At 46.1% G+C, this 24,898-nt stretch overlaps 1 protein-coding gene across 5 annotated transcripts in view; it reads left to right on the top strand.

The window, feature by feature from the left end:
• Palm2akap2 (PALM2 and AKAP2 fusion) overlaps positions 1-24,898 on the top strand; it is a 459,281-nt gene that overhangs the window by 233,084 nt on the left and 201,299 nt on the right. For all 5 annotated transcript variants that reach the window (XM_048420463.3, XM_085677115.2, XM_085677116.2 and 2 more), the window contains one exon: positions 23,779-23,893. In XM_048420463.3, the coding sequence (XP_048276420.3) occupies positions 23,779-23,893 (115 nt within the window). The remainder of the gene's footprint in view (positions 1-23,778; positions 23,894-24,898) is intronic.

The raw sequence follows: 24,898 nt of genomic DNA, 5'->3' as shown, positions 1-24,898 counted from the left end.
TGGTAAGCCATCAGCCTGATGTAGTAATGCTACTGGATACCCCAGGATGCTGTAGACAGTTCTCTGCTAGGCGAGCTCTCATCACTGATGTCTTTAGAGGCACCATTCCTGTTGAGTTCAGTGTTTTTATGAAGTTAGAAATTTATTTAGTTCTTCAATGCACAGACTTGGGATCCAGAACCAATCTAAGAGTCTAAAATCTAAGTCTCCTCAGACTTTCTTTTACTGTGCCCTAGGCCCTGGTTAGATTGTAAATCCTAGGTTGCATGGGGGCCATTGCTGTTGGGAAGAATCATTCTGTCTGTAGGTAACAATAGCACCTTTTCGTGGTACAGAGAAGGGAATGCAGGGATGAAAGCATGTACATCCGTGGGTGCATCCTCACTTGTCTCCGTAGATACCAGGCATGCTTCATGCATGGCTCTGTGTTAGGTGCTGGGGTTACTGAGATGGCAGAGACTAGTAGGCTCTTGTAGACTTCATTAGCATCTTGTGTTTGGTGCCGTGAACCAGTTGCCACTCTTCGTCTAGATCACCATACCAGATGTACAGATAAAAAGATTGTTCCTTAAATAGGAGACAAGGAACATATACGTGGGAGTAGGGTAGAGACATGCATGTTGACCCAGCGTGGAGGAACAGGGGCTGTGCAGGGCACACCCTGCTGCTTTCAGAAAAGCCCTGAGCATCAGGGTCATCAGCACCAACTGGCGCCGTCTGTAGCAGGGAGGACTCCTTGTGTTGGGAAGTGCTTGGCTGTTCTGGATCACAGGGCCATGGATTGTGTTGTTCACTATTGGCCTTTGGGCTACCTACCATTTTACCCTGTAAAAGTCACGTCTCAGTGATGATATGTCCCATGCTTCTAGTCTCTGCCTCTCCGGGCTTGAATCCCTGGAACTCTCGGCCAGCAACTTTCACAGTTAACTGCTGATACAAGCCAGGCTCATGGTTATATGGCTTGGGGGGAGCCTTCTGCATACAACCCTAGGAAGGAAGCGCTGGATCTCCAAGGATGACATATTTATACAGCAGTCCGGGCTGAGGACATTTTGGTTCCATAAAATGAACTTTGTCTTCCCAAGACTCAGGACCAAATCTTCAAGAGACAGTTTCCCACGTACTTCAGTTCATGGCATGACTTTGCCCACCACTAGATGGCCTCCCAAGCATGCAAGCCTGCCTTGCATGGAGAACCTGAATATGATCTTCTGGAATTTTTAAACTTACTTTATTTTTATCTTTGAAGTACTGAGAAGTGAACCCAGGGCCTCTCACATGCTAGGCAAAGCGGTCTACCACCAGGATTCCTCCCAGCCCAGCCCAATTATTTTAAATGTAGACATTTAGACGAGTATCCAGTGGCCATTCACCATTCTTGAAGCCATTATCAATCCTTGAATGTTCCTGTAATCATTCATTTGATAGACCCTCAGGTTATCCAGAAATTCAGCTTAACCTTAGAAGCTGCAGATGCTCCTGAATCTTTTAGGCCATGATCAGAAAACACAGGTTTAAGAAGGCGACTATGAATTTATAAACCAGTATGTTTTGCTTTGTCCTGTAAAGCAGTGTGGGCTACATTTAACAGATGAGTCTTTAAATATTTAAGCACTGGAATTGACCACAATAAACCTTTAAACAGTTCTTATCCCATAGCAGGCAGTAGCCTTAGTGTTTTAAACTCAAATTCATTTAGTCTTCATAATTTTTAGTGTCATATTCCTAGCTGCCACTATTTCATAAATGGGGAAACTGAGGGATAGATGGATTACCTAGTGTTTCAGCCAGGAAAGGGCAGAGGGCCGTTTATAAAAGTAAGATTGGGGGCTGGTTTAGCAGCTAAGAGCACTGGCTGCTCTTCCAAAGAACCTGGGTTGGATTCCCAGAACCCACATGGTGGCTTACAGTCTATAACTCTAGTTCCAGGGGATCTTATACCTTCATCTGCCCTCTGAGGATACTGCTTGAATGTGGCACATAGACATAATGCAGACAAAACACCCATACACATAAAATAGAAAAAGTAAACAAATCTCAAAAAAGATTTAACCTCAGATTAGTGAGACTCCTAACCCAGCTTATTTACAGGGTATCCTGCTAGCTCCCCTGCCTAAAACAAGCAAGGAAGCTATACGAATTCACACTGACATGACATGTTTTTGGATGTTACTCTCTCTCTCTCTCTCTCTCTCTCTCTCTCTCTCTCTCAATCCCAATTTTCTCCTCTTTAATGCTGGAATAGAATAATCCCCAGTTACTGTGGAAAGCGCCTTGTACACTCAAAAGTGTCCATGGAGAAGTTCTTGGTTGCCATTCTTACCACTGTTGGGTAGAATGTGGGTTCCATGACAATGCGAACATTTTCAAGTGTGGCCCGTGTGATCGTGCGTCTATTTGCTCACACTAAATCATGTGATGCTGGGCCATGGCCTCTGCCGGAGACCCCACACACACACCCAAGCTCCTGTCTCACTTAGAAGTCAAGTTTGGTCTGCCCTGGACTCGGTTTTGTTCGGGATTGTGCTGAGGCTTCTCTGTGCCTTCAGCAGGTGATTGAACAGTTTCAGGAGTCAGGAAAGGCGGATTGGGGGGGTGACTTCTGGTGTGGAACTGACAAATATGGAGATGACCGTGTTTGGGGTGCAGAAGTCAATAGGAAGAAGCCAAGGAAGGCTATCTATTGCTCTAGCTCTGGCTATACTAGTGAACGCCTGTGACCCTAGCACTGGGAAGGCAGATGAAAGATCTCACCAAACAGTGTGTGTGTGTGTGTGTGTGTGTGTGTGTGTGTATTACATAATTTTAGCACACTATGCCCACAGTTTCAGCATCCTCAATTCTCAAATCCCAAATCTAAAATCCTCCAAAGTTGGAAACTCCTTGGAGTGTCGCTATGATACCACAATTGGAAAAACCCCATAGCAAGAGCCTTTGTTTAATTGATTTAAGCATTTAAACAAAATGATTTAAAATAGTGAATGTATAAATTGCCATCAGGCTATGTGAATAAAGCTTATGAAAAATATAACTAAGATTTTCATTCTTTCCTCAAAAAAAAAATCTCCTTAGGCTGGAGAGATGGCTCAGTGGTTATGAGCATTGCCTGCTCTTCCAAAGGTCCTGAGTTCAATTCCCAGCAACCACATGGTGGCTCACAACCATCTGTAATGAGGTTTGGTGCCCTCTTCTGGCCTTCAGGCATACACACAGAAAGAATATTGTATACATAATAAACAAATAAATAATTTTTTTTCAAAAAATCTCCTTACCCATGAACAAATATTCCCAAATCTGAAACCAAAGCCAGGAGTAGCAGTGCATGCCTGTAATCCCAACACTCAGGCTGTGGTGAAGACAGGCTCAAAGGTTCAAGGTCACCCTTAGAACATTGTGAACCCAAGGTCAACCCAGGCTACACGAAGACTCTACAAAAACTGAAATTCAAGATGTCAAGCATTTCTGAAAAAGAACGTCCAGCCTGCTTCCCTGTCCCCAGGATTTACATTTCAAATGGCCTATCAAGTTGTCTCTCTGGCAGAAGGTGGCACCGAAAAGCTTAAGTCTATAGGCGAATTGTTTTGTTTTGATTTTTCCACTTCTGGAATGGAAGTTAGGCTCTCACAAATGCTGGGCCAGGGTTTCCACCTCTGAGCTACGTGTCTAGCACAGCCCCAGAGAAGTGGTATTGTTTTCCTTTGGACCTATTAACAAAAGCTCTAACTTGGTTTAAGGAGTCCCGTTCACTTTGGCTTTGATCCCTCCTCATGAATCATTTTGCATCTGGAAGTTTCCACCAGGGAGTTCCTGGTATGAAGGAAACTGTACCCTTACAGAGCGTGCGGGCCGGAAACCCAGCGATCTACGTCGATCTCGGCATCACCTTCTCATCGCAATAGCTGTCGCAAAGCAGGAGTGACGTCTACGGGGCAAAGGTCACTAGAATTCAAGTTGTGTGGCTATTTTATAGTTATTTTGCTTGTTTTTTTGTTTCAAAACATCGTAATAAATATTGCAAGACAGTGGTCATCTCAGCTTGCTTAAGCTGGGCTCAGACCAGCTGGCTTTGTCCAATCCTGGGCCTTTGCATCTTCTAGCCGCTAGGGGGCTCACGTGAGCCCCAGTCAGGGCGTTGTGGCTTCTACCTCAAAATCCCAAGGCCCAGGAAAGAGCCCCATAGGCCCACTCCCTGGCATTTTAAAGATAGAATATTTCTGTTATATCTGTGAGAGAGAAAAATAACAGAGAGATGTTCGAGAGGCTCCAAGGAGGCCAGCAGTGCTGGGTTGCGAGATGTGTCCCCCGCCCTCGCAGGATGCACTGCTGGGTGCCACTGACTCAACCACTAGAATCATCCCTCGGACTATGGCTCTAGTCATTGCCTACCGTGGCCCCGTGAGAGCGCTGAGCGGCATCTAAAGTGGGACTTATTGTCTTTGTCATGGGAACTTGTGGCGCTGAGACCATTTCAGTCTTTGGGAGACTTTAAGTTAGGGGCTTGAAGTTCAAAGTTATGCCTTGACTGACACTCAGCCTTAGATCTCTAGATTGGAGAATCTGCCCCCTGCAGTCGAATTTCCTCTGCTTTCTCAGGAAGGGGGCTCTGTGGGCCTTGGACCAGTTGCCTGCCGTGACTGACCCCGGGTGAAGCTGAGAAGGAAGAACCCCAGGTCTTGCTGAACACGCACAAATTCTAGACAATATGCAACCCCATTTATTTTTAGACACAGTTTCACTGTTTAATGTTGCTTAATCTCAGCCCAGCCTGTGTGGCTGTACTAGTGCACAGAGTTTGGTTAGGAAATCATCAATGTCTTTTTAATAGTCAGCAAATGAAGCTATGTTTCGTGCTGAACATGACGCAGTGTGGACTTTCTAGAGCTGATCCAATCACTTATTTAAAATGTTCTTCTTATTTCGTTCATGTATGTGTGCATGTGTCTGTTTGTCCATATGTGTGAACAGATGACTACAGAGGCCAGAAGAGGGCATTGGATTCCTCGGAGCTGGAGTGTGTGAGCCACCTAACTTGGGTGTGCCCTCTCTCTCTCTCTCTCTCTCTCTCTCTCTCTCTCTCTCTAGTCCCCAACCTCCACTCCTTCTTTAAAACAGATAAACAAGAAACTTAGATTTCCTGCTGCCTTTCAGGATGAATCCTCTTAGTGTGTCATTCATTCCTAAGCCCTCCCACCACTTCCTGTCCTGAGTACCCAGTTGTAGTCCATCTCTTCAGAGATTCTCATTCACACCCTTGAACCCCTCTGTGCTTTTCTGCTTCCCCTGACCATGCTGCCACCTTAGCTGGCAACACTTCTGTGCCTCAGCATTTTTTTTTTCATCCTGTAAGACCTTGCTATGTATCAAGATCATGAAATTCTGCCCTGCCTTTGCTTAGGCGGTTAATGAATGTCCTCCTCCTTTGAAGTCTGTTCTGGCTAGTTTCGTATCAACCTGACATGAGCTGGAGTCATTTTGAAAGAAGGAACCTCAGTTGAGAAAATGCCCCACTAGTTTGACCTGTAGGTAAAGCCCATGATACATTTTCTTGATTGATGATTGATGTGGGAGGGTCAGATCAATGTGGGTTGTGCACCCCGGGTTGATGATCCTGGGTTCTAAAGAAAGCAAGTTGTTCAAGCCATAAGGAGCAAGTCAATAAACAGCACCCTCCTTGGCCTCTGCATCAGCTCCGCCTCCAGTTTCCTGCCCTGTTTAAGTTTTTGTCCTGACTTCCTTCTGTGATGAAGAGTGATACAGAAATGTAAGCTGTATAAACCCTTTCCTCCCCAAGTTGCTTTGGTCTGGGCATTTCATTGCTACAATAGAAACCCTAACAGAGACACAGTCCCCCAGCACTTCCTAACTAGGCTGTCAGCTCTGCTAACAACCGTTAGCACACCTTCCTCTTGAGAGGATGTGTTCCCCCATGTCGAGACCCAGCAGCAACCCCTGCCTCTAGCTCGTCACTCTCTTGGTAAAGATTGACGAATGGCACTGATCATTTTCGACTTCTCTCTCCAAATACCAGTGCCCCCTACTTTACAAGTGTTCTCCATGCTGTATTCAGCTTCGCTCACCTGGGCACCCCCCCCCCCCGCCCCCGCCAGGTGTCTTGTGAGCCTCACATAGGGCAACCCACAGCTGGGCCACGGGCCTGACCACAGCCCCCAGCTTCTGAGAGGAAGGGGCAGGGCCCAGCTCCTTGCCTCTGAGAACAAGCCAGAGAACAATGCCAGGAAGTGTCCAAGTGGGAAACAACCCGCTGGGCTGAGCCCATTCGGGGTAGCTTCCTGATTGGCTTGATCTGCTCTGTGCAGGAACTCTTAGAATAACTCTGGAATTGTCCCAGCGGAGAGACAAAACTTCTCCACTGAAAAGGAGCTGCCACCTGGTGATGGCAAGCCCCAAAAACATGGCTGGAAACACCGGAGAGCTCTGACGAAGTTTCCTTCAGGGAAGTCTCTTTGGATTTACCTAGCCTCCTTTCTCCTCCCTCCACCCCCTACTGTGGCCATTTTCTGAGCCTCAGGTTCAATGAACCTTCTCTACCGTCTGAATGGCTGACATCCTCCCTGTTTGTCCTTTGGTAGCTGGTTAGGCAGTTCAAGGATGCTCATGGTGCAGGTGGCCATGGGAGGAAAGGGCTCCTTTCTCAAACCCTCTTTCTGCAGTAGAGTGTGAGCTCTGCCTGTGGATGAACGCTCTTCCCGGCATTGTGGAGGCAGCCATAGCACATGAGATGCTGTTTTCAAGAGGGAGTGGTACCCAGATTCTAGTTCTGTTCCAAGGAACAGCCAAGCCGGGGCAAGAGATGGTGTGGGTAGAGGTTTCAATCCTCTCCCTCCTCAACCAGCACAGCTCTCACTGTTTCAGGTGTTAGAAAGAGCCAATTCTGTCCTGAAGTGAGGAGGTACTGAAAGCCGTTAGGGCAGGAATGCTTCATTTCTTCTTCGTAAACGGGGTTGTGTTGAGTGGCGGTTGATTTTCAAGGCTCTAGCAAACCCAGCTCTGCATCCGATGGGTGACCCTCATAGCTGTTCAGTCTCTCGCGGCCTCAGCTCATCCTCAGTCAAGAGTGGGCTACACTGGTAAAACACTGAACCGTGTCTGTCATTCCTGTGCTGCTTAGCTTGTGAAATATTCAGAGAATGTTAACTATTTTCACCACCGCTTGTGTTGGACTCTAAATAATCATTTCTTCCCATGGATCTTTTTTAAATTCACATTTTAAAATAATTGTTATTTAAATGTGTGTGTGTGTATATATGTTTGTGTGTGTGTGTGAATGTTTACCACATGTGCGTGCCCACAGAGACCAGACAAGGGTTTTAGATCTCTTGGGATTGGAGTTAGAGATGGTTGTGAACCACCTTATGGGTGCTAGGGTTGAATTTGGGTCCTCTGGAAGAGCAACTATGCCCTCCAGTCCCAAGTCAGTCTTTAACTTTGGAGTCTTGAAAGCACTGCTTTTCTCCCCAAGAGTGACTTCTAATATATATAGCAGCTGAAGATGTGTTGATGAAGCTATCTGGATTAACACACATACACACACGCACACACCATAATGGGAAATTCTGAATCAGCGGGAGAGCTAACGTGGAGTGCTGAATTTAGACACAAACAGTGAGTAAACAGGGGTTTGGAAGAGAAGAATGTACCACGTGAACAGTTCTCACAACCTGGTCTAGGAGCCCAGTTGCTTCCTCTATGGCACATGAATGAAAGAGAATCATGGGGCCAAATGAAGTACATGCCACACTCTCACCACACTGGCCCAGTGCCCGCTTCTCGGGTCGCCTCGCCTTTATGCTTTGATTTAGGTGATCCCAGAGGGAATAAAGAAAAGTTGATTACACATGTAAAGACACACATACCTGCAGTCAGATGAAATTATATATTGGAGGTATCTGAAAGAAAAAGCAGGGGCTAGAGATGCGGCTCAGCAGTTAAGAGCGCACACACTGCTCTTACAAAGGACCGGAGTTTAATCCTCAGAACCCATCTCATGCACGGGCTCACACCTGCCATTAACTACAGCTCCAGGGGATCTGATGCCCCTGGGCTCCACAGGCACCAGCACTTAAATGCACAAACCCACAGGCAGATACACGGGCATACATTTACTTAAAAAAAAAAAAAAAATCTTTCTGAAAGAAATGAAAATCACAGGAAATATTCCGGTTCCCTTTCGCATTATCCCACAAGCAGACAGATTCTTAATTAATTTTTTTCAACTAACCCGGAAGTGTCACTATTTTGAGTTTGTTCTTTCCAGAGCCGTTTTCTACAGAAGAAAACGAAGCACGGGTTCCGTCTAGAGGCTGTGTCTGCTTGAGAACCATTTATGCATTCCTGAAAATCAGGTGTCCAATTAGCATTCATGGGGAACTGTCAGGGAATGGATCCGTTCCACGTCTTCTGCAAGGCTAGTGAAATGCTAGAAGCCATAGTCAAAGCAAGAGAAGGGGTGGCAATGATCCTCCAACTCTTTGCTGACTCCTGGGGGGAGGGAGTCACAGATCCATGAGCGAGGGATGAAAATCCAGCGGGTAGGAGTGAGATAAAGCAGCAAAGAGGCCATGTCCAAGGAGGACTTGTGGAAGGAGGCAAAACTTGAGTGGACTCGGAAAGAGCGAGCCCAGAGAGGAGAGCGCAAAGGCAGTCCAGACAGAGGAACGCAGGAAAGGAGTCCAGACAGAGGGACTGGTTCGACCTGTTATGGATTTGAGGGTGCTGGGGCTGTGTGGCCAGGCAGATTGGTTGGCAGGTTGTTAGAGGCATTTAGGGAGGCAGTCTTCATTAGGGTTGCAGAGAAGACGGGATGGAAGAGCTGTGGAACAAACTGACTCATTATATATTCATATTTGTGTGTGTGTGTGTGTGTGTGTGTGTGCAAGCGTGCATGCACGCGCCCTGATATACAATGCTTCTGTCCACAGTCTTTCTACTTCATGGTGACCCTGAAGGGGTGCACACCAGCAGAAACTATGCTTTGGATTTTAACTTTTCACTTTTCCCAAGCTAGTCACACATGATAATCTCTCTTAGATGCTGGGCAGTGGCAATCGATATGGCTCCCAGTAACCATGGAGTTCCGGGGGCTGAACACAACCGGTTCTGTGCAGTAGATTGGGTTGCTAAGTTGTTCTGTCCGGGAGGTTATATGTAGCATGGTGGATTTCTTGGGTGACTCCGTTGTAAGTTATGGACCATTTGTATCGTTGTAGCGATTGACAAGGAACAGCAAGTCGGAGGTCAACAGAACATCCAGGGTGTCTTAGGCTGAGTGGATTGTCCTGGTGCTGGCAACGGAGCTAAAACCAAAATGCTACAGAGTAGAGAGCTTGAAGGAGACGAGACTGGTCTTTCTTGGGTTGAGTTTGAAGTGTTTATGGATGGAGCAACTAGAGGATCTTTGTTCTTGTTGTTGTTGTTTTTCAAGACAGGATTTTTTTCTGTGTAACAATCCTAGCTGTCCTGGAACTAGCTCTTGTAGACTAGGCTGGCCTTGAACTCACAGAGATCCACCTGCTGCTGCCTGTCGAGTGCTGGGATTGAAGGTGTGCCCCACCACCACCACCCTGCTATCTAGAGGATTTAAAAAGCAGTTGTCCACAAGGCTGGAGGTCTGGAGTGGTGCTGAGAACATGGATTAGGGAGGGCATCAGCATGTAGGCAGGAAGGATACAACCCAAGGCCAGCCATGATCAGCCAGTTTCCAATGTCGAGCAAGCAGTGGACCAAATGCGCCCTAAAGAGAAGCAGGTGAGGGGCGGGTGCTGAGCAGAGGGCTCAGCTGGTAAAGGCCTCGCTGGGAAAACATGAGGTCCTGAGATTGATACCTTGGTCTGGGAAAGTCAGGTATGGTAACGCTCACCAGTAACCAATCTCAGCACTGGGGAGGCAGAGATAGGAGGATCTCTGGGGCTTGCCGGTCAGCCAATTTGTCAAATCAGAGAGCTCCAGTTTCGGTGAGAGATCCTGTCTCAAAGAATCAAGTAAAAGGGCTATAGAAGACACTTGGCATCAACCTAAGACCTGCACACACCTGGGTACCCTTCTATACACAAACATATACAATGCACAGGAGAGAAGTGGGACCTGCCCCCTTGAAGAGAAGGGTCATCACCAGTATATTTAAAAATGAAGATTGGATGCCTTTAAACCCAGTACTCAAGAGGTAGATGCAGGAGGGTCTCTATGAGTTTGAGACCACCCTGGTCTATGTAAAGAATTCCAGGCCAGACAAGGATTCTTAATGAGACGCTGTCTCAGAAAAAAATTAATTAAAAAAAAAACAAGAAAGGTTGGGACTACTGAGGGAAATCTGAGTACTGTAACCTGAGTACTTGGGAAACTGAGGCAGGATGACTATTAATTAGAGTCTATCATAAACATAGCAAATTGCAAGCCAACCTGGGCCACGAAAGAAAGAAAGAAAGAAAGAAAGAAAGAAAGAAAGAAAGAAAGAAAGAAAGGAAGGAAGGAAGCCAGGTGGTGGTGGTGCACATCTTTAATCCCAGCACTCGAGAGACAGAGGCAGGCGGATCTCTGTAAGTTCGAGACCAGCCTGGTCTACAAGAGCTAGTTCCAGGACAGGCTCCAAAACTACAGAGAACCCCTGTCTCGAGAAACAAAAAAAAAACAAAAAACAAAAAAAAAAAAAAGAAAGAAAGAAAGAAAGAAGAAAGGAAAAGAAATCCACAGCATGGCATTCAGTTCAGTGGTAGAGAGCCTGCCTAGCATGCATAAAATCCTGGATTTGATCCCAAACATTACTAACTAAACAAACAAAGGGAAAAGGCCATGAAGATCTGCTAGACTGTTGGGATGGCATGGGCATTACTGAGAGCAGGTTCAGTGGGAACGAAAGGAAGGGAGGGCAAAGAAGGTGAAGAAGGTGAAGGAGGTGAAGGAGGTGAAGAAGGTGAAGGAGGTGAAGGAGGTGGATAGAGAGGCGGCCATGAGCCGCTACACCTGGAGAGATCCGGAAGAGGGGCTTTGCAGTCACTGGGATAGGGGGCAAGGCCAGGCTGAGAGTGGGGAGTCCTGGCTTTCCCACCACCCTCAGTGTCACAGGAGCTCAGAGGGTGTGGGCGAGGTTGGAGCAGAGCCTGGAAGGTGTGAGCATCCAGCGGAGGAAGTCATTGGATCTGGGAAGGAGGCAGTGAAGCCCGGCCAGGATATGACCTGGACATTTGGAATTCTCAGAGGGACCTTTCTCTTCTCGGTCGTGTTCTCATCTGAGGGGTGACGTGGGAGAAGTGAAACGGGCCCAAGTTTCCACTGCCACCTTGCAGTCGAGGGAGGACCCTGTTCTCTCGCAAGGACTAATGGAAATCCGGTTTATTTAAGGGCCCTGAACATTATTCATTATGAAGTGCCACACGACCCACTGATACACTCATGGGAATGAAAGGAAGTGGTCTCCTCGTGGATGGCAGTCACAAATGGCAAATATTTGGGGAGTGTCATAGAAACGCATGTGCATCTTCCTGGAATGTGGAAAAGGGATATGGTAGCTACCTACTTGGTGAAAACAAACAGTATTTTTCCCAGCATTCTATCTATGATACAGAAACAGAGAAATAGTAAGTCAGAGTGAGATGTGAGTCTACACAGTAGATACTGTTAGAGCAAAAGCTGGGGTCAGTGAATGGGGTCTCAGAAAATCTGGGGCTGCAGGCAGCAGAAATTAATAGAACCTTACAGAGGGGTTGATTGGACTCATGATTTTCTCTATTCTTGGCTCTTGCTTTTTAAAAACAAACAAACAAACCTATTTCTGGCTAACAACATAGTTGGCCTAGGTCAGTTAGATTGGTTCGTTTGCTTGTTTTGAGACAGAGTCTCACATAGCTCAGTCTGACCTCAGATTCACGGTAAACTGAGGCTGGCCCTGAACTTTGTTTTGTTTTGTTTTTTGAGACAGGGTTTCTCTGTGTAGCCTTGGCTGTCCTGGAACTCTCTGTCTATAGACCAGGCTGGCCTCAAACTCACAGAGATCCTCCTGCCTCTGCCTCCCCAGTGCTGAAATTAAAGGCAAGCACCACCTCATGGGACCAACCCTGAACTCTGGATCTTTCTGCCTCCTCAGCTGAATGCTGGAATCACAGGGTACCGCATGGGTTTTGGTTACGTAGCTTCTACTCCTCAGCCAGGGAGCTGGACCCCCTGATCACAAGTTTTACCAGACCCACAGGGAAGCCCAGAGAACTATTTTCTCGCTAGATGAACTGGAAATTGTTTAAGGGAAAAGGGACTGAGGAAAATGGAAAATCCTAGAGAGACAAAATTCACATCTGCCCTCTACCTCTGCTTCTGTTTCTACAGTCACCTCGGAGACGCATATCGATCTGTGTTTGACTTCTAGGGTAGAATCAGAACCTCAAAGTCACCAGCGGCTTTTGTATGAGGTGATTAAGATGCCACACTGCAGGGTCAGCGCTTAAGGCTCATCCTGGTGACGTTCAGTTCATAGCCAGTGACGTAAAAAGATGCTGTGGTTGTGGTCAGCTGAGATCCCCTGCTGAGACTTTTACTGCAGCAATGTGGGGCACAGCTCCAGCCAAGTCTTAGTGACAAAGGTTGATTAACAGTAATGAATTAAGTCTTGCTTTCCCCCGCCCTTCTGCTGAGTCACTGTTAGGGCTCTGAGTTCTCACTATCTCAGCCCCAAATTTTGGAAAACTGCTAGGCATTCACTCAAAATTCGGCAATATATGTGCTCTGTATCAATTGGTATGTCAGGACCAGCCGACTTGTCCACGTGTTTCTGAGGACTGAGGAAAGTAATAGACAAAAGGCAGGAGACAGAGTCTTCTGAATACAGCAACTGGCCCAAGCTTATTGCTCACAGCCCTAATACATCCCAATCTAAAAGAGAGGGCAAAAGACTTCCTTACCAATGATGTAACGAACAAGGGAGCCTAATTACCTCCTTATATCACAAAAACACCTAGTAACTATGCCCTAATTCAAACGTCCTGCCGTCTGGCCTCTGAGGAGTAAGACACCCTTGGGTCAAACAAGATGTCGTTCATCCTTGAGCCTTGAGGAGCAAGAATAGGTTTGAATTCTCTGACCTTTAGTCAAGAGAGAATGGATTCAAGACTGTGGGCTCCCATATTGGGATAAGATGTAGATTTGTGTGACAGTCAGCTACAAAGACAGTGACTTAAACATGAGGTTTATTTCTCCCTCCTGGGGACACATAGCCACGAGTCATCTGGGGGTGTCCTCTGGGAGTTAGTCAGGGACCCATGTCACCTCTCTTAACTGTCAAGGGGACCCTTGTCCTATGTGTGGAAAATGGTACTTAAAGCTTTATCTCCTCAGATGCATTTCAGGCAGAAGGGTAAAGGAAGGCTAAAGAAGCAAGGACTGAGGAAGGTTCTAGAAGCTACCCTACGATACTTTCGCTTACTTCCCTTTGGTCAGAACAGGCTACATGTGGCTACAAAGGATGCTGAGGAAGGTGTCTTAGCTAGGGTTTCTGTTGCTATAGTAAAACACCATATCCAAAAGTAAGTTGTGGAGGAAAGTGTTTATTTGGCTTATACTTCCATATTGTTGTTCATCACTGAAGGAAGTCAGGACAGGAACTCAAGCAAGGCAAGAACTTGGAGGCAGGATGATGCAGAGGCCATGGAGAGGTGCTGTTTACTGACTTGACCCCATGGCTTGCTCAGCCTGCTTTCTGACAGAACCCAGGACCACCAGCCCAGGGATGGCATCACCTACAGCGGGCTGGGCTCTCCGCCGTAAAAAGTTTCCCACCTTTCTGATAACTCTATCTTGTGTCAGGTTGACATGACTAGCCAACACAGTGGGCTTTATCCTGTGTGGCTGTACACCCTGCTCAGCCCTGGGGATTGAGTTGCCGTGAAGCAGGGAAGAATAGGAACTTAGCAACTGACACTCTTCCTTTGCAGCTTTTACTTATGCTGGACACATAAGGGCGGGGGGGGGGGGGGGGGGCGCAGGGGAGCCTGCTCCTCTGAGCAGCTCTTCCTGTGGCTCTCGTTTTGGCAGGCTGGGCAGACAGGCACCTCACTTGACTGCTCAGCTGTAAAGCTGCGCCTCTGTAGCAGGGTGCCGGTGAATTCGGCTAGCCCGGCAGCGTCAGCTTTCATTCTGTAAGTGCCTGTTGAAAGTCACACTCGTGTCAACTGGGCAGCAGTGTGGAACACGCCTGTATGTCCCTCAGGAGTGGGGAAGATCGGAAAGGCTCCATCCGCTGTCAAGATTATTCTGGGTTACAGCCCTGTAGGAGAGTCCTTGCTCGCTCCAGAATATACTTAGGCTCCTGGAGATTTCACGGGCGTTTCTTTGCTATTTGCTTACCTTCAGCCACAGTTGGTACAGAGTTCTCTCCGTGAAGGAGCCTGGACATCTCCCTGCCCCTGGGTCTTTCCTCTACCCACCACCTCATACCCCACCTCAATCCATATCTGTGTTCTGCCATGTATAATCGGTTCCCTGGACCTCGGTTTCCTATGAGTTCAGGGTTTGGAAGGGTTCCTTATCAGTTTAGGTGTGCTTTGTTTTCTTTCTTGATCAATAACGTTGTAACAGCTCTGATGCAGATGTACCAGTACCCTTTTGTATGTCATTCTGTAAGATTATTGCGTCATTTTTAGATTTAATTTTTAGTGTGTGTATGTGTGCGTGTGTGCGTGCCTGTGCACATGAATGTGTTTGTGCCCAGAGATTGGAAGAGGGTGTCAGCGCTCTCAGAGCTGGAACTACAGGTGGTTATCACCCACCTGCTGTGGGTGCGGTAACGAAATTAGAATCCTCTGAAAGAGCAGGGTGGTTTCCTAAGCACTGAGCAATCTCTCAGCCCCAGAAACCAAGTTTTTTATAAGATTGTTCTCTTTGGGGTCCAACTGAAAGACACTCAGAAACAGTAACCATGTCTTGGCTTCTGTGTAAATCAGAAGGGGGCTGGAGAGATGGCTCAGAGGTTAAGAGCACTAACTGCTTCTCCAGAGGTCCTGAGTTCAATTCCCAGAAACCACATGGTGGCTCACAACCATCTGTAATAGAATCTGATGCCCTCTTCTGGTGTGCAGGAAAACATGCTGTATATAACCAATAAATAAATAAATCTTTTTAAAAAAAAAAAGATGTAGCAGAGGATCATGGGAAGCAAAAACTAGAGGATCATGGGAAGGCAAGCTGAGTATCCATACTGACCAGCCTTTCCCTTCTTCTCTCCTTGTCTGCATCTTGAAGTAAGGCTGATTTTCAGCAGACCCTTGAAATCTAGGTATTTTGAGGGGAGGGAAAAGGAAACAGAACGGCACAGTGAGCTGTTGGGCTGTGGATAGGAATGGTGGGGTGTCTCCGTACTGCGGTGTGCAACTAGAGAGAGCCGGTGGGGCTGAAAAGGCCATGCAAGGCCAGATGTTCATATCAGCATTTTTTGTCTTAGCCAGAATCTGGAAACAGCCTAAATGCCCCTCGGCTGAAGATTGGATAAGGAAAATGTGGTATACAGCAGGAAAAAAAAAAATGACACCTTGAAATTTGCAGGCAAATGGACGGAACTAGAAAACATCGTATTGAGTGAGGTAACCCAGAGCCAGAAAGTCAAATATCATATGTACTCACTCATAAGTCATTGTAAAACATAAAGCAAAGGAAACCAGCCTACAGTTCACAATCCCAGAGAACCTAGACAACAATGAAGACCCTAAGAGAGACATACATGGATCTAATCTACAGGACAAGATCTCCTGAGTAAATTGGGAGCATGAGGACCATGGGGGAGGATAGAGGGGGAGAGGAAAGAAAGGGAGGGGAGCAGAGAAAATGTATAGCTCAATAAAATCAATTTGAAAATTAAAAAAAATAACACATTCTTAAGATAGCTGAAACAAACAAACAAAAAAAAGAAACTAGCTATTTCTATAGCATGCTGCAGGAATTAAGTGGGAACCCTAAGAACTACATCAACCCCTTTGAAGGGTAGCTCCAGCTCCCTCCATGGTCAAACATCTTCCAGAAGGATCCATCTTTTTTTTTTTTTTGAGACATAATTTCTCTGTATAGCTTTGTAGCTTTGTAGTCTGTCCTGGAACTGGCTGGCCTCAAACTCACAGAGATCTGCCTGCCTCTACCTCCCAAGTACTAGGATTAAAGGTTTGCACAACCACTGCCCAGCCAAAGGATCCATCTTTTAAAAATTTCACTACCTTAGCATTGCTACAGCAAGGGCCAGGCACATTCATTACTGGTGGGGAGCACACTATCCAAACCACATCAAGTAAACCAAGAAGCAGAGCAGAATCATAGGGTGGGCTACAGCAGAGAAATAAAGAGACGAGGCATGAACTTCAAAGACGGAGGCAAAGGTCCATGAATCAAGAGCTGCAGATGGCCTGAGGGAGAGAAAAAGGAGGAAAGGATGCTCCCCTAGAGCCTCTAGGAGGGAGCAGAACTCTGACAAACGGTCTGATGTTTGCCTGATGCCCGCCATGTCAGGCGACTGACCTGTGGCTATGGAAGCTACTGTATATTGAAAGTCACTGAGCTTGTCGTGGGTGTCAGGCAGTCACGGGGAACTGCTATGACTCTCCCCCATGAGGTAACCTGTAAGAGAAAGAGGGAAGCAAGGTGTGTGCCACTGAGAGCAACACTTTGGCTCTTACAGAGCTTTTCCGGAAGTTCTCTGCCCCTAACACACACACACAAACACACACACACACACGCACGCATGCACACACACACACATGCACACACGCATACATACATACACACACGCGCATACACGCACACACACGCGCACACACATACATACACACACGCACACACACATACATACATACACACGCACGCACACATACACACACATACACGCACACACATACATACATACATACACACACACTCATACACATGCACACTTTGGTGCCTATGTTGTCCACACAAACTGTCCCATGGCTGCTGTTAGCTACCCTGAAAGCTGTGGTATGTACACTTCATCTGGACTTGTTACTCTCCCCAACAACATAGGCTTTAGTGAAGTAAGAAGGAATGATGCCGGGCAGACAACTTGGGGTTTTACCACACACAGCCTCAACACATTGCTCCTTATGTTGCCCTTCCAGTCTTTAGTGTGTGTCTGTGTAGATAAATCACATTGCTTCACTGAGAGCATTCACGAACAGACTCTGGGCTTGATTTATCTTCCGTCCCTGGTGCTCAGCACATTGCCTGGTACAGAGAAAGTATTTGCATAAAGCTAGATAGACAAATGCGTGAAAGAATTTAAACAAGCGATGATAGATGTCCTACGCAGAGTCAGAGGTCCTCTGTGCTCTTCCAGGAGGATGCTGGGGGCAGTGATACATTTTACAAGCCCCTTTAGCGGTGATCCAAACCATCTCCTGCATGAGCTGGAGGATGCTGGGGGCAGTGATACATTTTACAAGCCCCTTTAGCCGGGACCCAAACCATCTCCTGTGTTAGCTCTCCGTGGCTGCCCTGTGTTCTTACAGTACTCTGTGCTCAGAAGGAACCGAGTCGGCCGGTCGAAGGCTGTTGCGTACCTGTCGCAGCCTGTGGAGCCTTGATTAACCTTGCGTATAAATTACATTTCTGCCCATTTGTTATTTTTAGCACAGCAATAGCTGCTCGGCACCTGGAAGCTGAGTTAGGTTTCAGTCGTGAAACTACAAAGCAGCAAGACACTGAACCTCAAGACACTGTTTCTTGCCATCTTCCCGAGTCCTGAGACTCGGGTTTGTAGGAGCGAGATGGGGGCCTTAGAACCTGGCCCAAAGTCACAGGTATTTTATAAGGAAACTCAGCTTCTCAGACCTGGCTTGCTTAGGCTGACATAGGCTCCCATTCCCTCTCGTCCTTACATTTGGGGTAAAACTCGGTTGGTATCACCAAGGTTTAGTTTCGCTGTTTCCCTCTCTCTCTCTTCCTTCTCGGTTACACAGCACGGTATCACGACCCAAATCTTTAGCATCTGAACCATACAGCTCTTTCTGAAACCGAAAGAGCAGGGGCAGGCTGTGGAGATGCAAGCCAGGCTGTGGTCACCAGGTCACAGAGAAGTCTCAACTGCCTGGGGCTACTGCCCTGGATGGAAGCTCCCCAGGGACATCCCTCCTCCTCCCCACCTTCCCTGTACCTTTATTTAACACAATTTTGGTTTGTTTTATGATCCCTTGAAGTATCCGCTTCCACTTGGGTTTGTAGATACATAGCTATTAGAGAACACTATTTTAACCCTTTGACTTGACACCAAGAAGCTGAGGTCCTGTTTATCCCACCCTCTGTGAGAGACTGTCTTCTCAGCATGAGTTCTCAGGAGCATCTAAACCAGGCAATCGAGTTAGATAAGTAATATGTAATTTTTTATTATGTTATTATTTATTTGCTTTGTGTGTATGTGTGTTTGGGGGAGTAGGAACATGTGTCTCACAATGGATACACAAAAGTCAGAGGACAAGCCAGGCAACGGTGGCGCACACCTTTAATCCCAGCACTCAGGAGGCAGAGGCAGGCGGATCTCTGTGAGTTCGAGACCAACCTGGTCTACAAGAGCAAGTTCCATGACAGGCTCCAAAGCTACAGAGAAACCCTATCTCGAAAAACAAAAACAAAAACAAAAAAGAAAGAAAGAAAGAAAGAAAGAAAGAAAGAAAGAAAGAAAGAAAGAAAGAAAGTCAGAGTATAACTTGCAGGAGTCAGTTCTCCCCTACTGTGTGGATCCCAAGGATTGAACTCAGGTTGCCAAACTTGGAGACAAGCACCTTTACACACTGAGCAGTCTGGTTGGGGAGCAAAGCCAGGATTTTGAGTATGCAATGCAAACAGTCTAACACTGAACTATGTGCTCAACCACACTAGATTTTAAGTGGAGCAGATACTGAAATTTAGAACAACAAAATTAAAATAATCTATATCCCAGTGACTGATATTTTCCTATTTTTTTTTCAGTCTTAATCGTCATTAAAGGGTAACCTACTTACAATTCAGATTTGGGGGGAACAGGAAGATAACTTAAGATCTTTTTAATCTTTCAGTCTTAGGTAGTATTCAATAAGTAAATATATCCCTGAAGTATAAATGCATATATGTTAAATATAATTGCGATATACATTATCGGGGTATATTAGAATATAAACAAGATTTTATGCACACTTGTATTTGACTGGTTTCAATTTTTACTACAATAGTGCAATGTAACAAACTCCACCCACCTGTAATCCCGGCACTCAGAGGAGAATTATAAATTCAAGGCCAACCAGCTACAGTAGCAAGACCCTATCAAAACAAAACAAAAGACAGGGATGAGATGCAAGGCTTTAATCCCAGTACTTGAGAGGTAGAAGCAGAGGCAGACAGAAAAGCAATGGTAGGCAGATGTCTGTGAGTTAGAGGCTGAACAGGCCTACATTCGGAGTTCTGGCAAGGGCTGCATGAAGAAACTGTCTCTCACAAACAAAAACAACCTGCCTCACTCTCATTGTCTGAAGCTTGAAGTTGTTTATTCTTTCCGACTCTTCAGCAAGCTGGGCTCTGCCAAGTGGCTCTAGGTTACAGGCTTTTCTACCATGGGCAAAACTCAGATCTGTTCTGAGACCAAGGTTATCTAGTCGTCTCTTGGCTTTAGCCAAGAGGAACAAGAAGCCAAGCACAAGCAAACCTACCCAAGCCTCTGTTTGTACTTTTGTCTTGTTTGCACTAATGTCATTAGCCAACACATCTCACATGGCTAAACTCAGAGTCAAGGAGAAGGAAAGCAAGTTAGTGGCTAAGAGCAACGTTAGTGGTTCAGGGAAGTAGTTGTTCTTACTAGGGAGGAACAAAGATGAGAGGGAGGGATACACACACAGACACACACACACACACACACACACACACACACACACATTTGTATGTATGTGCATTGTGGGTATGTGCATTGTGGGTATGTGCATGTTTAAGTGTAATGCCCATGGAGTCCAGAAGAGGGCAACAAATCCCCTGAAGTTAGAGTTACAGGCAGTTGTGAATCACCTGACACGGTGCTGGTACTTGAACTCAGGTCCTCTGAAAGAGCAGCACATGCTCTTAGCCACTGAGCTATCTCTGCCGTCCCCAAAGGGAAGGCTATTTTAAAGGCTAATATCTGAGGCGTCTGCTGAGATCCTCTCATTTGAGATTTCGGTGAAAGCTTGGAAGTCACCTGGCCACTAGTTCCGTGCACCCTGTCTAAGAGATCCCTGACCCGGAAATTACATTGCTGCTTCAGCTGTCCCTTGTGTTGTTCCAGCTCCGCTCTCCCGTTTTTTTTATCCATTCCTCCCTAGAATAATTCACAGAGACGTATGCAGAAGATTTTGCTGAGCATTTGGGGCAGCAAATGAGTTTCACATCTGCATTCAAACCTCTGCGTCATTCAGCCCCTCTCATTTGGATGCTATGTGAATTTAGCCCACACTCAGCCTCCCTACCCAATCCTTGCCGGAGAATTTTCCCTGGTCTCAGGAGTTCTGATTAGCTCATCTCAGCTTTTGTGCAGCCTGGTTCAGCTTTCATATTCATTCATGAGATGTCTGTACATTGAGAATGTGTGTCCCTCCTCACCTTGATAAATTGTTGATTTGGGTGGGGAAATTCGTGATGCCTGTTGCTATCTGGGGGATAGCAACATTCTATCCCCCAGATAGATATGGGGATATCTATATCCCATATAGATATGGGGGATAGATATGGGGATATCTATATCCCATATAGATATGGGGGATAGATCATATGGGATATCTATATCCCATATAGATATGGGGGATAGATCATTCTCCTCTGCAGGGACTGTTGGTGCATTGTAAGGTGTTTGTTAGCATCTCCGGCCTCCAGTTGCTAGATGTCAGCAACACCAGTGCTTATCCCCTGGAGTTATAAACAACCAGAACGTGATGTTTCAGCCTTCTTCCAGGAGGAAAAAGTCATCTCAGTAGAAAATTGCTGCTAAATCGGATGGTGGTGGTGCACGCCTTTAATCCCAGCACTCAGGAGGCAGAGGCAGGTGGATCTCTGTGAGTTTGAGGTCAGCCTGGTCTACAGAGCGAGTCCCAGGTCAGTCAGGGCTACACAGAGAAACCCTGTCTCAATAATAATAATAATAATAATAATAATAATAATAATAATAATAATAATAATAATAATAATAATAATGGAGGGAAAGAAAGGAAGGGAGGAAGGAAGAAAAGAAAGGAAAAGAAAAGAAAAATTAAAACCTGTTACTATAGCCTGCAGTAGATTTGGTAAGAAGGCTGATAAATAAGAGTAACAGGTTAAGAGAGATGCAGGGATGGGACTAAGGATGTTCTTAATTGGAACAGCATTCGTCTAGCATTTGTAAAGCCTTGGGTTCCATATACAATAAACCAGGCACGGTTTATTATACATGGCAGAGTCAGTAGGAGTTTGAGGATAGTCTGGAATCCCGAGACCCTGTTTTAGAACGAACAAGACAAGACAACAGAAAGGGGTACAGAAAAGGGGAAGTCACCCCTACAAGTGACTCTCTGGAAGCTGAAGGGACAGGGAAGTCACCCCTACAAGTGACTCTCTGGAAACCGGAGGGACAGGATCACCTAAACTGAGACTTCAAGAATGGTTCTAGGTATGGGGTGAGTGACCAGAGAGAAGTGTAGCACAGCAGAGCAAACACAGACTTGGTATGTGAGGTGAGCACGAAGGGAACCGAGCATGACAGTGACAGAGGGGGTCAGGTGGCACTGGGAGGCAGGATACTTTGGGGTCCTGTAAGTTGCATGGTTCCTACTTTTACTGAGTAGACTGCTGAGTGTGTCTGATACTGTGGTCATTTGAAGAATGAGCATTTCTTGCATGGGGTGGGGGAGGTCGAGGTTACTGCACAGTCTCGCCCCAATCAGTTCATGCCTGTGCCCTGATGTCCCTTGCCTCTCAGGAATCTCACCCTGAACTCTTCAGTTTAAGTGTGAATCTAATATACTTGGTAACCTAATATACCCAGGAGAGCTGAGACAGTAGAGAGGAAGAGAGCAAGGGAGATCTACCTAGTCAGGTGTCAACTACAGCAAAGCTTCCGTGATGGCCGTGAGCAATGACTAACGGAAAAATGGATGAGTGAATGACCAATAGATAAATGAATGAACTAAAAATTCAGACCAAAGCATTAAGAGGGCCAGGAGCGTAGTCTTTTAGACAGAAGGTTTCTATCTCCGCATAACACACCATGACCTGGTTACAATACGACATTGGCCCACTATTCCAATATATGTAGTGTTTTTGAACAAGAACTATGTGAGGCTGTAGAACCAATGCAGTAAGAGTTAGGACAGTGATTGGGAGTAGGGGGCTGGTGTTGGACCTCCTGGCTTGCATTCTTGTTTCAAAGCTCTGAAATAGTTATTCAACCAACCATACAAGACCTTGATGATCTCATCTCTAAAATGAAGTTCTCTACTCATAAAGTTATTGTGAAGGTTAAATGAAATAACCCATATGTATTAGTCAGGGTTCTCTAGAGTAACAGAACTTATATATTCATTTATATATAAAGGGAATTTATTGGAATGGCTTATAGGTTGCAGTCTAGCTGATCAGTGGTTGGTGTAAACAGAAAGTTCAAGAATCCAGTAGATGCTTAGTTCACCAAGCTAGATATCACTACTAGTCTTCAGCAAATGCTGGGGTCCAGACGAAGAAGACTCTAACACCAGTGAAGGAACGGATTGCTAGCAAGGGAAAGTAGGCAAAGATCAAAAGCTTCCTTCTTCTGTGTCCTGATATAGACTCCCAGAAAAAGGTACGGTGCAGATTAAGGGGGTGTCTTCCCTCCTCAAGATCCAGATCAAAGGTGTGTGTCTTCCTGCCTCAAGGGTCCGGACTAGAAATGGATTCACCCACTTCAAACCAGGCAAAAAAAATCTCTCCCAGGTGTGCCCTCCATTTCTGGCTTGCAGTTCATTCTAGATGTAGTCAAGGTGACAAGCAAGAATAGCCATCACGCCATGTGAATTAGTTCTTGGAACAGTGAACAAGGACTCAAAAGCTCATCATTATTCCTGTCATTATATTGGGAGAATACGAATGATGAGCTTTTCCCACAAGCATAGCCATAGCTGCTCTTCTAGAATAGTCTCAGAGTCTAGTAGCAATGCTAAAAGTTCCCTTTCTGAAAATATACAGATAGTTGTTACAACTAAAAAACTACCCAAACACTTGGGGGCAGCTACATCTGTCCCATCCATTGTGTCTGGTTTGGGCAGTAGTGGTCCGAGAGGGAGAGACTGCAAGCCCAAGGTTCTGGTCACTCACCACTTCTTAGCAATATATTTCCTTTGAGGAACACTAGCCTTTTGCCCTTTGGTCTTTTGCCCTTGGACCATCCAAAGAAAAGAGGCATTTTTCTGAAATCTGAAACAGCTAGGAAAATCTGAAGCTGTTTCCTTCCGATTGTATGTCCTGAGCTGTGTGAACCCAGTATACCTCTGAAAAAGAAATGTACACATCACCGGGGCAATGGATAGACACCAAACATGTTGCCGAGTGACGGCCCTGAAGCAATGGAGGCAGTCCTGGGTTGTTTCTCTTGGGTCAGTGTCTCCCTGACAGCAAAGCTGGAAGCACAGGATGCTCCGTAATGGAAAAACCTTGGCCTGGTTTTTCAGGGTAGTGAGCAGTGGGAGGTACAGGTTGCTCAGCAAAAAGGTGGCTACTTCCTTGCCTCTGGACGGCAGGACAATAAAGCATCTTGTCCTCTGTTTGTGTGTCTTCCAGGCTGGAGCAGGAAATACAAGCGCTCGAAAGTGAAGAGTCCCAGATATCTGCCAAAGAGCAGATCATCCTCGAGAAACTGAAGGAGACAGAGAAATCCTTCAAGGACTTGCAGAAGGTGAAGAAAGAAAAGCAGTGTTTCTCTAAATCACAGGGGTGGAGGGGCCAGCCCCCTAGAGAAGCAGATACAATAGTGGTTCTCAACCTTCTTAATGCTGCGACCCTTTAATACAGTTCCTCGTGGTGTGGCGACCCTCCAACCACAAAATCATTTCATTGCTATTCATAACTGTAGTTTTGCTACTGTTATGAATTGTAATATAAATATCTGATATGCAGAATGTCTGATATGTGACACACACACCCCCAAAGAGTTCACAGCCCACAGATTGAGAACCACGGGGCTAAACTGTAGCCAGAGAAATCTGAACCCTACCCTGAAAAGAGGGCAGAAGTGGCAGGAACAGGGTCCATCCCAGCAGCTGAACAGCCCATCTTTGTTGGGAGGCATGGGGACAAGACTGTTGGATTAATCCTGTTTATTTACTGAAGTCCCCACTCCTTATCTCTCAAATGTCTGAAAAGTCTTCAGATTGGTCCCAGAATTATAAACTCAGCCCCTTTTAAGCAGATTAGAAGACCCTGCGTGGGTTTAGTCAGAATTTGCCTTTAAGTATTCCCTTTAGGAGAGGGCGAGAGGAGACCTGTAGCAAGTGGGCGGGAATCCCAACACACACCGTGTAGATGCATGGAATTCCCCCAGGTGAAAACAAACGTTTCTATATGGTAATACCAGAGAGGCCCTGATTTCTCAAAACCCCATTTTCAGCCTCCTGCCTCTGTGATAACAAAAAACAAAAAACAAAACAAAACAAAAAGCTGTATACAATTAAGTTCAGGCCGGGGCTTTTCTAACATAGCATCTCCAACACAACTCAGAAGAGTTGCTGGATGATTGGAATTATACTCAACAAATTGATTGACATTCAGTGGAAGCTGAGAAGGGCACATCCTTAACTGACCCCAGAAGAAAAGAGAAAAGCAAGCTTGGGCCTTGCCTGCTGCCTGCTGAGTTCTGGCTCTGTGTCCGGGGCTGGGGGTTGGGATACGCCACACACGCAAC

The sequence above is a fragment of the Myodes glareolus genome, chromosome 16 (assembly GCF_982192425.1).
Source record: "Myodes glareolus chromosome 16, mMyoGla1.1, whole genome shotgun sequence".
NCBI lineage: Eukaryota > Metazoa > Chordata > Mammalia > Rodentia > Cricetidae > Myodes > Myodes glareolus.
The sequence above is the reverse complement of the archived record's forward strand: the minus strand, read 5'-3'. Positions and strand labels throughout refer to the sequence as shown.